Source organism: Monomorium pharaonis, chromosome 6, assembly GCF_013373865.1.
Source record: "Monomorium pharaonis isolate MP-MQ-018 chromosome 6, ASM1337386v2, whole genome shotgun sequence".
NCBI lineage: Eukaryota > Metazoa > Arthropoda > Insecta > Hymenoptera > Formicidae > Monomorium > Monomorium pharaonis.
The window spans coordinates 12,816,019-12,829,963 of record NC_050472.1 but is presented as its reverse complement, the minus strand read 5'-3'; the positions used below and the strand labels follow the sequence as shown (position 1 = coordinate 12,829,963).

Genomic DNA, 13,945 nt, shown 5'->3' with positions numbered 1-13,945 from the left:
ATTACTCCGCCGCGCGAGAAGAATAAATACGAATCCTTAGAAAAAAAAGACAATAAATGCAACAATAATTTAAGCTCGAGCATCATGGCGAGAGCGAAGACAAACAAATAATTATTGGCTAATTAAGATAAAAGACACTCAGCACATCGCAAAAAATAGCAACTATATGGAATACAAATTTACAGTAGATAAGGAATAGATAATTGTATAATTCTTTAATAATGTCAATTGTTAGTTTTATCCTTGTAATACCTTCATTTTCGCGACAAAATAACATATAATTTTACATTATAATTGAAAAGATAACAAATAGAATAATAATTACATAACCAAGGTTGAAAAATAATTAGATAAAAAAATAAAAGAATAGATAACAAAAATACAAAATAAGAACTTTTAATTTTATTAATTTTTTTCTAAAAATAAAAATATTCCTAAAATTTGTAAAATAAAATATAACGAAATATAGTTGCATACATTCAACCTTGTTTATAAGCCTAATAAAATCTTAGTTTGATAAGATTCTATAATCTTCTATAAAAAAAAGTAATCGTTTTACTGATGTTGTGAGTGCGCGACACTCACACAAACTTTACTTTCAATAACGACAAGGGTGTCGAGTGACACCTCGCGTGATCACCGTCCGGCCTTGCTACCGGGCATCGCACCGGCCTTCACACCGGACATCGCACCGGGCAACATATCCGGTTACTACTCATTTTGCCACCCGAAATCTCCTGATTTCCGGTGGAATGCGCCTAGCTAGCAATTGCTGGCTAAGCTAGTGCACGGGACAAAGGCCCGTGACCGCGAGTGACATCCCTTGGTAACAAGCCGAAAAGCTGAGTATATAAAGGCCCGCGGAAAGAGAACGAGCGGGCTCATAATTAATAATAATAGCGACGAGTATATGTCGCTCGTCGAAGCTACAAACTGTACTTAGATATACATCTTTCGGGTTCGATCAAGAAAGTGTAGAGGAAGAATAAATATATATCTCTTGTTATTAACTCTCGGCATTATCTTTTGGAAACCTGATCCCGAGGAGTCATCGGCAACGATCCCGCACTGTATCCCGAGACGAGGGATACAACAAATTGGTGGCAGCGGTGGGATTTACTGCCGAAAGGGAAAGAACAAGGGAAAACCGCCGAAGAGAAACGTTAAAGCCAGGGCAACAATTCATACGAGGCGCAACGAAGACGACCTGCTGATCCTCCAAGACAAGGAAGGAAGATAGCACGGGACAACAGCGATAGCAGTGTTATCTAAGACGACACCGACCTACCGCAACGTGACGCACCAGCCACAAGCAGCTGAGCGACGGACAACATGCGGCGATACATCGCGGTAATGTAAGTCCACAAAACTATTTTGTATACCAAAAAACTTTTGTAACAAGAGCGACATGCGAACCCGAATTGCGTAGACCCCCGGTAACATTATTACCGAAACGCGTACTAACGATAGCGAATGTCCGACGACAATAGTACACCGATAAGAAACGAATCGTAGCTATTCAGTGCAACGGCGGCGCGATTCATACACTATCGCGAGTTAGAACTAGCGTGGCGAGCGGCACAGGCCCTCCGCGAGGATCGAGATAACGATCGCAGGGCCTTAGGGCGTCTCCTAGACGGCGATAGCGAGCTACCCGAGCACGTCATACGTGAGCGAGAATTTCCTTTCGGGGCCCTCGACGCCAGTTTATTTTCCACCGACGCAGTTGACGTGACACGACGGGACCGTGTGGACAGACGAACGAGACCGTACGTTAGTCGCACTCCGAGCCGCGTATCTTCACGAGGTGAATTTTCACTGACCTCGTACGAATCCGATATCTTTAATCCTGAAGAAATTTTTGAGAGATACGAAATGAGTACCAACGAACAAACCCAACCCTCGGGAACTCAACAATCGGAGGCTCAACAATTCATAGCCGACGCAGAGCGGGAAATTCAAAAAATGCACCCAGAAATCCGCGAGAACCCAGTTGCACCAGCAGCACCGCCCAGGCAAGAAAGAGACAATGAAGTCCGAGACACTCTGCGCGCGGTGATCCAAGAATTACGTCGATTACAAACAGACCTAGATGCCGTGCGGGAAACGCAATTACACACTCAGCGCATTCACGACTATCGATCATCGCGACCCAGCAGGAGAGACACAACCTACGTAGATCACGATGATGTTCGTCACCAGCGAGGCCGCGGGTCCTTACCGCTAAAGGAAGCGCGCTGCATGATCCCTGAATTCGACGGGAATGCAAGTAAGCTACAAGAGTTTCTAAGCGCGATGACGTATGCGGTCGAAAACATCGATCCGAACGACGAGGTAACTCTGTTAGGAGCTATCTTATGCACCAAATTGAAAGGGCGCGCAATGTTGGACTTCCAAACGCGAAAAATTCGCAATTTTGAACAACTAAGACAGGAATTAGAAGCGTGCTACGTGAGTAAAAATAGCACCACACATTTACAAATTGAATTTAATACTCTCAAACAAAGAACCAGAGAAAATGCGCGGACCTACGGACTTAGAGCCGACAAATTAACAATGGATTTGTACGAGTCCATGATAGAGAGTCGACAACATTACACAACGGAAAATAAACGCGCAATATTAGATATCCTACAACAACAGACGCTTGAGAATTATCAGATAGGGCTAAACGACGACACAAAAGCCGTAGTCAGATCACGAGGATATGCAACGTTGCAGGATGCGATAGCTGCCGCGACCGCAGAAGAACGAATAAAGGGAACGACAGTTTCCCGACCGAAACCCAAATATTATATGCCGGCCGCAGATAGCTACAAAAATAAGCTACAATGTCGGAAGTGCGGAAAATTAGGACACCACGGAAAAGACTGTCGTAACAGTCGTTACTCGAACCGATTCAAACTACCACAACCTGATAAAACACGTATAAATGCCGTAGAGAAATTCTGCAAGCATTGCAAAAAACGTGGCCACACCCAAACCGAGTGTTGGCACTTGAACGGGAGACCTCGCAACAAAACGTCCTATCGCCCTCCACGACCACAAAATAATAGGAGTAAAAATAGCAACCCTAAAAAAGCTATCGAACCACGTAAAAAGAAGAATTCCGAATCCGAATCTAGTAGTGAAGACGAAAGGGAAGCAGCCGGAAAGAAAGATAAGCGCGCTCAGACGTATCAGGTCGCGCAAGTAACTCGAGCTGCCCAGCCGAGCAGCGGCCTAGACCCAATCACGCTTCCGATACGAGAGACGCGCTCAGGAGAAATCAACATGCTTTTCGATTCGGGCGCAACCCTTTCACTCATCAAGGTAAAAAACTTAAAAGGGAAAACTAGAATTTCCCCCGAAAAAATCACCCTTGCGGGAATAACGGGGCACAAACTGTATACAATCGGAAGCATGCAGGCCCACATTAATCTAGGCGCACAGGTATTAAGACATATCATGTACGTGGTCAAGGATGACTTCCCCATGGAGTACGATGGAATACTGGGACTGGACTTCATGAAAAACCACCGCGTAATCTGCGATTACGACAAGCAACAATTGAACATCGCCGGCGTCACCTTCAAAATTAAACCTTACGGTAAAATAATCCTACAACCGCGCAGTGAAACTATTGTCCGAGCAACCACTAACCGAAATCAGCCCGAAGTAATCCAAGCAAAAGAAACTAAGCCCGGCGTATATATCGGTCGATGCGTGGTCGAGCCGAAGGAATTTGCATGCGTAGTCAGCATCATAAATACCACAGATAAGCCTGTAGAGATACGCACGCCACACGTGACCATAGAGGATCCCGACGAGAGTGATCATTAAATATACGCGGTCATCAACAAGGCGGAACGTGCGAATAAACTCCCACGAAGCAAACGGATCTGACAAACATTGCGTACCCAGCATCTCAATTCAGAAGAACGACAGGCACTCACACGGATATGCGAAGAATACCAAGATATCTTCCACCTAAGTGGAGAACCACTGACATGCACTGCAGCAGTGAAACACGAGATATGTACACAAACCGACTCATCGCCGGTCAACGTACGGCCGTATCGCCTCCCCGCAAAGCATAAGGAAGAGGTGAATACACAGATAAAACAAATGCTGCACGATGGCATTATCAGAGCCAGCACGAGCCAATGGAATGCACCGCTACTAGTAGTACCCAAAAAAGCTGACTCGTCTGGAAAACCAAAGCTCCGAATCGTGATCGACTTTCGAAAGCTTAATGATCTAACAATTGGCGATTCTTTCCCCCTACCCAATATTGAAGAAATACTAGATCAACTGGGAAACGCCAAATATTTTTCGACGCTAGATTTAGCGTCGGGGTATCATCAGATACCGATGGCTGAGCCAGATAAACAAAAAACAGCGTTCTCGACACCATATGGACATTATGAATATAATCGGATGCCCTTTGGATTAAAAAATGCGCCAGCCACATTCCAGAGGCTGATGAACTCGGTACTCATGGGAATTCAAGGACTCAGATGCCTAGTATATCTCGATGACATAGTGATATACGGATCGAGTCTAAACGACCACAATAAACGCCTAACGGAAGTATTGCAACGCCTACGAGAAGCGAACTTAAAGTTGCAACCGGACAAGTGCGAATTCCTGCGCAAAGAAGTAAATTACCTAGGACATGTAATTTCCGAAGATGGAATATCGCCCGACCCAGCAAAATTGCAAGCCATAGAAGATTTTCCGAAGCCCAAAAAGGTCAAAGATATCCAATCATTTATAGGCTTGGTCGGATATTACAGAAAATTTATCAGCAATTTTTCCAAGATTGCGAAACCATTAACGAAACTAACAAAAAAGACGGAAACATTCGCGTGGAATGCCGAACAGCAAATAGCTTTCAATACATTAAAAGAAAAACTAACCACGGCGCCCGTACTTCAATATCCAGACTTTGCAAAAGAATTCAATGTGACTACTGATGCCTCAGATTATGCAATAGAAGCCGTACTGTCACAGGGACCGGTAGGAAAAAACCGTCCCATCGCTTACGCAAGCAGAATATTAAACCGCGCCGAGCAAAACTACAGCACGACAGAGAAAGAATTACTTGCAATAGTATGGGCTGTAAAACACTTTCGGCCATATGTCTATGGGACAAAATTCAAAATCGTAACCGATCACAAACCCCTCATATGGTTATTTAACGTAAATGACCCCGGATCAAGATTGATCCGATGGCGATTAAACCTGGAGGAATATGATTATGAAATTATTCATAAGGCTGGTCGAGCGAACGCGAACGCCGACGCGCTAAGTCGCAACGTGAAGCGGGAAGCTCACGTTACAGAAGCAGCTGATAAAATCCTCACATTAGACGAAGACGGCGAATACGCACGTGCATCTACAGAAGAAGAAAAGGAAGAGGACAACGTATGCGAACCAGCATACACAGAAGAAAAGAAAAAACAAATTCTATATGAATATCATGATGCACCTACGGGAGGGCACCAAGGAATTGAGAGAACAATAAAAAGAATACGATTGACACATAATTGGCCCGGATTAACGGCCGATGTAGAGCGGTACATTAAAAAATGTGAGCTTTGTCAGAAGAATAAACTTTCTCGGAGAATAAAAGCCCCTCTTGTCGTCACGGACACTCCTAGCCGACCTTTCGAAAAATGTGCGCTGAATATAGTGGGACCACTAACGCTAACAAAAAACGAAAATCGATACCTATTAACATTCCAAGACCATCTTACAAAATTTAGTAAGGCGATACCTATACCGAATCAGGAAGCAAATACCGTGAGCAAAGAATTTGTCACGAAGATCGTCCTAGAATACGGAACGCCGGAATACGTACTGACCGACCAAGGCACCAACTTCCTGAGTGAAATTTTCAAGAATACGTGCAAGCTACTGAAGATAAATAAAATTCAGACTACCGCATACCATCCCAAGAGCAATGGTATCCTCGAGCGATCACATCGGACCTTAGCAGAATACCTGCGACATTATATAAATAAGGACCAAACCGATTGGGACGAATGGATCCCGTACGCGATGCACACCTATAATACAACGCCTCATACGGCGACAGGGTACACACCGTTTGAATTAATCTACGGTCGACAGGCAGAACTGCCGACGGCCCTGACAAAACCGCCTAAACCTACCTACAACTACGACGATTACGCGCAGGAATTACGGGAACGATTAAGGGCTACTAATCGTGTCGCACGCGAAAATATAAAAGACGAAAGGGCCAAGGCCAAGACGCAGTACGATAAAAAGACGAAAGAAATAAAATTTAAAGTCGGCGAAAAAGTATTACTATACGACGAAACGCTCCGACGCGGAAGATCGAAGAAACTCGACGCGCAATGGACCGGACCGTATACGGTAACCGAAAAACATTCTAATATAAACTATACAATAAAGCGGGGGAGGACAACGACGCGCGTACACGTAAACCGTTTGAAACCGTTTATTGAAGCCTAACCCGCGGTCAAGAGAGAAAATAAAACATGCACACATGCACGCATACACAATAAAAATAAAGAAGAGAAATATAATAAATAAAAGGAATTAAACTCACCAAAACGAAGACCGCCAGCCAGGGACATAATCCACCTTAATAATTCCAACGGCAGTCAGTCAAAAAACAAGAACTATACACTAAACGTAGAAACTAAAACTACACACTACACTAAAGACTTAGCACTATACACTACAAACTAGACGGGAGAATAATGTTGTTGCAAGTTAATTAATCCACCTTGTCCATATCCGGATCTTCCGGAGAAAGTTCAAAAGGCGGCAAAAACCCTTCGCGCAGAAAATAGTCAACCGCGAACTCGAATTCAAGATCGAGGTTGTCCCCAAATTCCTCACCATAATCATGAGTCAAAAAGTGAGCCAACAAGGGGCCAGGGATCACGACTCCCTTGCCCTCTTCGACCGGAACCGCCCCGGTTACCGGAGTTTAACTCCGCGGACCCAGATCCGTTTTCCTCCCCAGACAGGGAACAATCAAGGAGAGCAGCAAACAAGCCCTCCGCGAGACCTTCAAAACCCCCGGAATATTCGGAGAGATGATCCTCAGAATACGGGTGCACCCCTGCACCAGAGGATTCTGCTCCGGCTGGAATAAAATCCTCGGAGTCCATGCCCTCCCAGAGAGCTGGACCACCATCATGCCCGGACAGATGCTCGTAACCGCTGACAGGCAAAGGCTCAGCAGAAGTGAAATATTCCCCCTCATCAGACGAAAAACTTTCGCCTAAAAGCATCACCGTGTCTAAGTCACTAAAATTACTGGAGCTATCACTGCTCCCTTCACCACTTTCCTCGCCAGAAGAGGCAAGATTAACTTCGCGCCGAGACATGATTACTCCAGAGCAAACGCACGAAAGGATAGTCGACAAGAGACTAAAGGGCCGGATCGTCCAGAGGAGAAAAGACACACGAAAGAAGGTGTAAACAGATAACAGGATGCAACGCTAAGCAACGATAAAAAAATGAGGAATCAACGAGACACACAGGCAACGGAAACGAAAATATGACCCATTTTGAAGCGCGAAATAATAAACAATACAAATTGGAGAATTCTTTTCCGCCCCCATCTGAACTTGAGAATCCTTTTCCGCACCCACGGTCCCACAGCGACCACATTATAAAAATACTTTTATAGTAACTAGATATAATACATACCCACGAACAAAAAAAAAAAAATTTTTAATAAAACAAAATAATTACAGATTTATAATCTGGGTGACGCTAAGTTCCGCAGAAGACCCGGACATGAAGGCGCCGTATGAAATAGAAAAATTTACGCACCATCCAGGGATATATTTCGAAAAGCTAGGAGGATTACATCAGGTTGAATCCTTCTGGAAGGTGGTCATCAAGATAGACGTGACGTCACTATCAAAATGACTCACACAGGTAGAAAAATATGTACGCAAAACGGATAATCTATGCAAAATGATAGCAGTCATAGGTAAAGAAACATGCGAAAATCTACACAGCGTCATTGCAAAAGGGTGTGAAAGAACTAATAAACTAATAGAACGCATAAACTCAACATACAATACAAGAATACACAAAAGAGGATTAATCGACGGGATAGGGTCAGTCGCAAAATCATTATTTGGTACGATGGACGCAAACGACGAAAAATTAATTAACAAACAATTAACGATATTACACGACTCACAGGAACTAAACAAACACGCAATAAAGAACCAAATAAAAATAATGCAAGCCACTATCGCCCACATTGATAACAGTGAAAGAACTATTCGACAAAACGAAAATACTCTCGCGGACGCGACAGACAAATTAAGAACAAAATTATTAGAAAATGAACGCCAAAGTAACCTACACGAAAATTTTATAATAATTAACGCGGTACTGTCTGATCTAACACACGACGCGGAAGACGTACTAGAATATTTAACGTTTTTGAAAGAAGGAATTCTGCATCCTCGTTTAACACCCATTTCAATAATAATAGAATCACTTAAAGACGCTAGCTCGCAATTGCCCGAAGGACTCTACTTCCCATTCAGAATAAAAGAGAATGAATGGTCGACAATAGAGAAATTTGCGACAGTAGGCGCATACTGCGGCCAAATAAATATATATACTATTTTACGATTCCCTCTAATTTTGATGCCAAAATACGAAATACTAAGTGTAATTCCGTTACCTATCCCAAGTCAGAACAACATTTTCTCGTTCGTAGAAATTAACAATCCCCTGATCGCAATAGATACAGAACAGCGTACTTACATAATCCTCGCAAAGAACGACCTGCGGAAATGCATAGAGATAAATACCGAATACCTATGCGCGGAAAATCACCCCGTATATCGAATAAACCCAGACTCTATCTGCGAAATAAAAATGTACCTAGAAACTAAAGATCATTATAAAAATTGTAACATAAAAAATGCGACGTCGAACCACAGCCTTTGGATAGCGCTAAGTAATTCACACTCGTGGCTATATTCGTCACCACGAAAACAAGTAATTACTCTACATTGTAAAGACCACGGAAAAATAAAGGAAACAATTGAAAAAGTAGGTAAAATTACATTAAAAAATAACTGTAAGTTAGTGACAGAAAATACAATTATAAGATCACCCAAGATGTCACATGAGACAAGAGTAGAATCATATCTACCTCAGTATAATATTTCACTACTACAGAAGCCTGGCTTAGAAAACGATACAGGCCTCAAGAAAATAAAATTACAAAATATTATACCAAATCCAACGGAATTAAAAAATTCCAAGGATAAATTAGAGGAGATAGACAACGAACTAGATAAAGATTCAAGTTTGATTTTTCAGTCGCCACACTTTATTTTTCCAATGGCAACAAGCGGAACAACAATTGTAATAATAATAATAGCCGTAGTAATAGAATTTATTATAATAAAAAAGAAAAAGCGGAATAACAATAAGCGGGTCACATTAGATATAGATACAGAATGTACGATACCAAGATCTATCCTAAAACGAAGCAACAGCACACGTTTCTAACACAAAAAACATATATATATATATATATATATGTAATTAACAACTATATGTAATAGTAATTATTATATTTTTTATACAATATGATCCATTTCCCCCACGGGAAAAAAGCGTGGCATTAGTTTGCACAGCTCTACGTCTCGGATTAACAAAATCAGACCACACGATATATCACGTTACACCGGAACCAAAGAATCAAAAACTTCTTTCTGCAAATTTCGCTCACACACCGGATGTGCACAGCTGAATTGACTATGACCATATATGGTCCGATTTAGGGAATTACACCCCACCACTTCCATTTTCTACGGGATTATAAAAAACTGATGACCCAATCGAGCCCCAAAGACTCGATACTGTCGTTACGGTAAACAAAGTTCAAGCTCAAGAACACAGCAGCAGCCAGGCGGAACCAGCCCCGCAAATTACCCCGGCGACATAGAATTTCCAGCATAAAGACAGGATGAAAATTCCTATGGAATTTGAACTCAGTCAGCCCATCGATGGAGTGCGCCCATTGGACCACCCAGAAAGGTACGGGAGACTCCTACGAAGCATCTGCCTCCAACCAACAGAGAGATGTCTAGTGGAAACAGAGTTTCCTTGGAGAAGATGGTGCCGAAGCTGTTATCGCCAACGATACCGGCTTTATTGCACCATACGAGATCCATCGGCACACGGATACCGGACGCAGCTCTCACCTGACAAACATTGAGAAACGATCACCCAGTGTTTCAAATGCGGAAAAGTGCTAATGAACGTGTGCCCTGCCAGAGACTGCCGGAAGTGCATCGAGATATTCCTCGACGAAGAAGAGGCCATAAACGAGACCCGACGACATGAACATGTTCAGCCTCGAAAAGTTTTAAATCTATGTGTACGCGAATCTGAGAACGAGCAATACCAGCTACGAATGATATGTAACTATTAGTACAAAACACTAAGAAAATAGCGATTAGTATATAGTTTTTTTTTTTACTACGCGAAAAGCGATAAAATAGCGAAATCTATTAATTGCGAAAACTCAGCCCCCTCGTTTTCTTTTCAATAAGGGAGAGGGATGTTGTGAGTGCGCGACACTCACACAAACTTTACTTGCAATAACGATAAGGGTGTCGAGTGACACCTCGCGTGATATCACCATCCGGCCTTGCTACCGGGCATCGCACCGGCCTTCACACCGGACATCGCACCGGGCAACATATCCGGTTACTACTCATTTTGCCACCCGAAATCTCCTGATTTCCGGTGGAATGCGCCTAGCTAGCAATTGCTGGCTAAGCTAGTGCACGGGACAAAGGCCCGTGACCGCGAGTGACATCCCTTGGTAACAAGCCGAAAAGCTGAGTATATAAAGGCCCGCGGAAAGAGAACGAGCGGGCTCATAATTAATAATAATAGCGACGAGTATATGTCGCTCGTCGAAGCTACAAACTGTACTTAGATATACATCTTTCGGGTTCGATCAAGAAAGTGTAGAGGAAGAATAAATATATATCTCTTGTTATTAACTCTCGGCATTATCTTTTGGAAACCTGATCCCGAGGAATCATCGGCAACGATCCCGCACTGTATCCCGAGACGAGGGATACAACACTGTATATTACTATTGCGTCAAAACAAAATATCCCATTTAGAAATTTCGCGTGACAAGTCGAATAAATGATAAATACAATAAGTGACCATGCTGTAATTGCGTCTTTTCTTCATATATAAACCAAAGCTAAATTACAAAACAAATAGTTTTGTAAATTACAAACGAATAGAATAATAATCAAGAAAATACGATATAACTTAAGCAAATCAGGCATTACAGAATATAGAAATTCATTTCTTTCTTTCTATCAATATTTTCATCGATATTAAAATTACAGGTATTGATAACTATATACCCTTACGGAAAAAACACTCAAATTTTGAGAGTTTACACTGAAAATTGAGTGTTAATACTCGATTTTGGGAGTTTACTCCCAAATTTAGGTGTATACGCTCAAATCTTGAGTATTTACACTAAAGATTAAGTGTTTATACTCGAACATTGAGTGTGTACACCCAATGATTGAGTATTCATACTAAAGTTTGGATTTAAATACTGAATATTTAAAAGTATAATCTCAACATTTGGATATAACACACAATAAATGAGTGTATACTTCCAACATAAAGTGTAAACACTGTAACGTTGGGAGCGTCCCAGATGCGCACAGTAACAAACGAACACCATCAATCAGATTGCTGGGTTGGTTAGGGTTAGAATGAATTTATAGAATTTGATTAGTGGTGTCCGTTTGTTACTGTGCGCATCTGGGACTCACTCGAAACGTTGAAGATGTACACTCAATTTCTATCGATTGATAGTGTACACTTAATATTGAATGTGCACTCTCAAACATTGGATTAGAAAATGTTAAATAAAAACAAAAGCAAGAAAAGCAAGTTCGACCGAAATATTCAACTGTAGAGTGTTCAGCTGGCTTTGAGTATTAATTTGAGTATTACTTTCAACTTGGATGTTTGCCATCTAATTCAGTGTTATTCTTAAATTTAAGATTAACATTGAAATTAACACTCAATTAGATGGTGAACATTCAAGTTGAGAGTAATAACACTCTAATTAAAAATAAATTAAAGAGCGAACACTCAAGTTGAGTGTTTACACTGAATTGAGTGTTTACCCCTTGTCCCAAATTATACTCAACTTGAGTATTTTTTAAGTGTTATTTTTAGTGTTTTTTCCGTAAGGAATATCTTCATTGTTTTATACTAAACATTAATTTAAGGTTCAAATTTATACTGCATATTTGTGTAAGATATAATGTTACGAAAACTTACTACACAACACTGTTCCATATTGCCAAAATAAAGCAATTTTAGAATTTAAATGTTACAATAAGACAAATTAATAAATAAAAAATAGTGTTTCAAAAGTTTCTCCTTTTCTATCCAAAAGAAATATAAAATTAATAAATATAAAATAATAAATGCTTAGACGAAAGAGTAAATTAAAATAAGTTATTTGAATAATAATAATTTAAATAGATCACCTGAGTGTCTAAAAACAAAATCCGGCAAAACGCTGCTTTACTTTTAAAAATTTAAAGCGAAAAATGAAATCTCGTTAATTGATATTTGATCCAATTCCAGCTTGATGCCGCTCAGATGTGTTGCTCTGTTAGAGAACTCATCTTCTGCAAAATCATAATTGCTCTGTCCCTGCGCGAAGATATCGGCAGGGTGAATTGATTACTTGTCGCTCTCCTGAGATTAATATAAAAGAATTTTATTTAATGCGATATAAAAAGTATAACAGTGGTAAAACTGGCGACACAATTATCACTCGATACAATGTTGTACGAACAAATGTTGCTATGGCTGTGGACTACGATGCACAGGATCAAGAAACACTCAATTGCTTTTGAACAAACTCGTTCTTAATAAACGAAAAAAAAACAAGAAAAAAGGAGAACAAAAAGTCTTAGTTGACACTCACGTGATTCTAAAGTATTTCTTAGAAGAAAGGGAGAAAGAAAAAGGAAAAAATATAACAGTAATAATAATTTTAGATTAAAAAAAAAGAAAACCTTCGAAATATATTAACTTAAGAAAAACTATAAATTAAAAAGCGTATACATGTATAAAGCAACTCATTGAGCAAATTATCATCATTATTTACTGCGTAAAAATGTGTGTACATACGAATAATATAATTTAGAAATAAAAATAAAACATACACGTGTAAAAAAAGACGAAAGAACAAGAAGAGATTTTAAAGGCCTTTTCCTTCCTCTTTCTTAAAGGACAAGCGATGATATAAATAAATACCTAAGCGAAAGATAGAATATTAATATGATACGAAATAGATATAATAATCCATGAAAAAGAGAAATCGTTGCTCAGTCTATTAAACTCTGCAAATGTGTTTATACGCCAACATTTGTCTAAGGCGGGGGGTGTTATGTCCGGCAGACTCCACGATTTCCCTTCGTCAGAAAAACAAATAAAATTACAAAAGAAATTCCGTTTCAACGGTCTCCGATAATTTTTATTGCGTCTAAGATTAGTCTGTTAGAAGCGTGACGACAAACATGGATGGACGAAACGATCTAGTAGATAATTTCAACTCCTTTTGAATATCGAGTCAACAAACAATAAATTCTGAAGGTAGAAATATAAAAACAAACTCGGGTTCGAAGCAAGGTTTCACGTTTCCTCACAAAAAAATTAGCAATAAAAAATCCAAACATTAGCAAAAAATAAATAACCGTTTCCTCCATCTGCAAACCATACCGTAGCACGTCTAGCACAATAAAGAATTATTTATCTTTTAAACTCAAAGGAAAGATAACCTACGCGAAGAGTGGATATAATTTTCCCACGTTCGAAATGGCCACGTGAAATATTGCACGGAGTTCAA

The 13,945-nt window shown here is 40.5% G+C and overlaps 1 protein-coding gene across 1 annotated transcript; it reads left to right on the top strand.

The window, feature by feature from the left end:
- The first annotated feature begins 494 nt into the window (after nucleotides 1–494).
- Nucleotides 495–11,480, top strand: LOC118646181. Its single transcript, XM_036288539.1, has 2 exons — nucleotides 495–1,355; nucleotides 7,743–11,480. Exon 2 carries the CDS (start codon nucleotides 7,969–7,971, stop codon nucleotides 9,532–9,534), a length of 1,566 nt encoding a protein of 521 aa, XP_036144432.1. The 5' UTR covers nucleotides 495–1,355; nucleotides 7,743–7,968; the 3' UTR covers nucleotides 9,535–11,480.
- The last annotated feature ends 2,465 nt before the right edge of the window (nucleotides 11,481–13,945 follow it).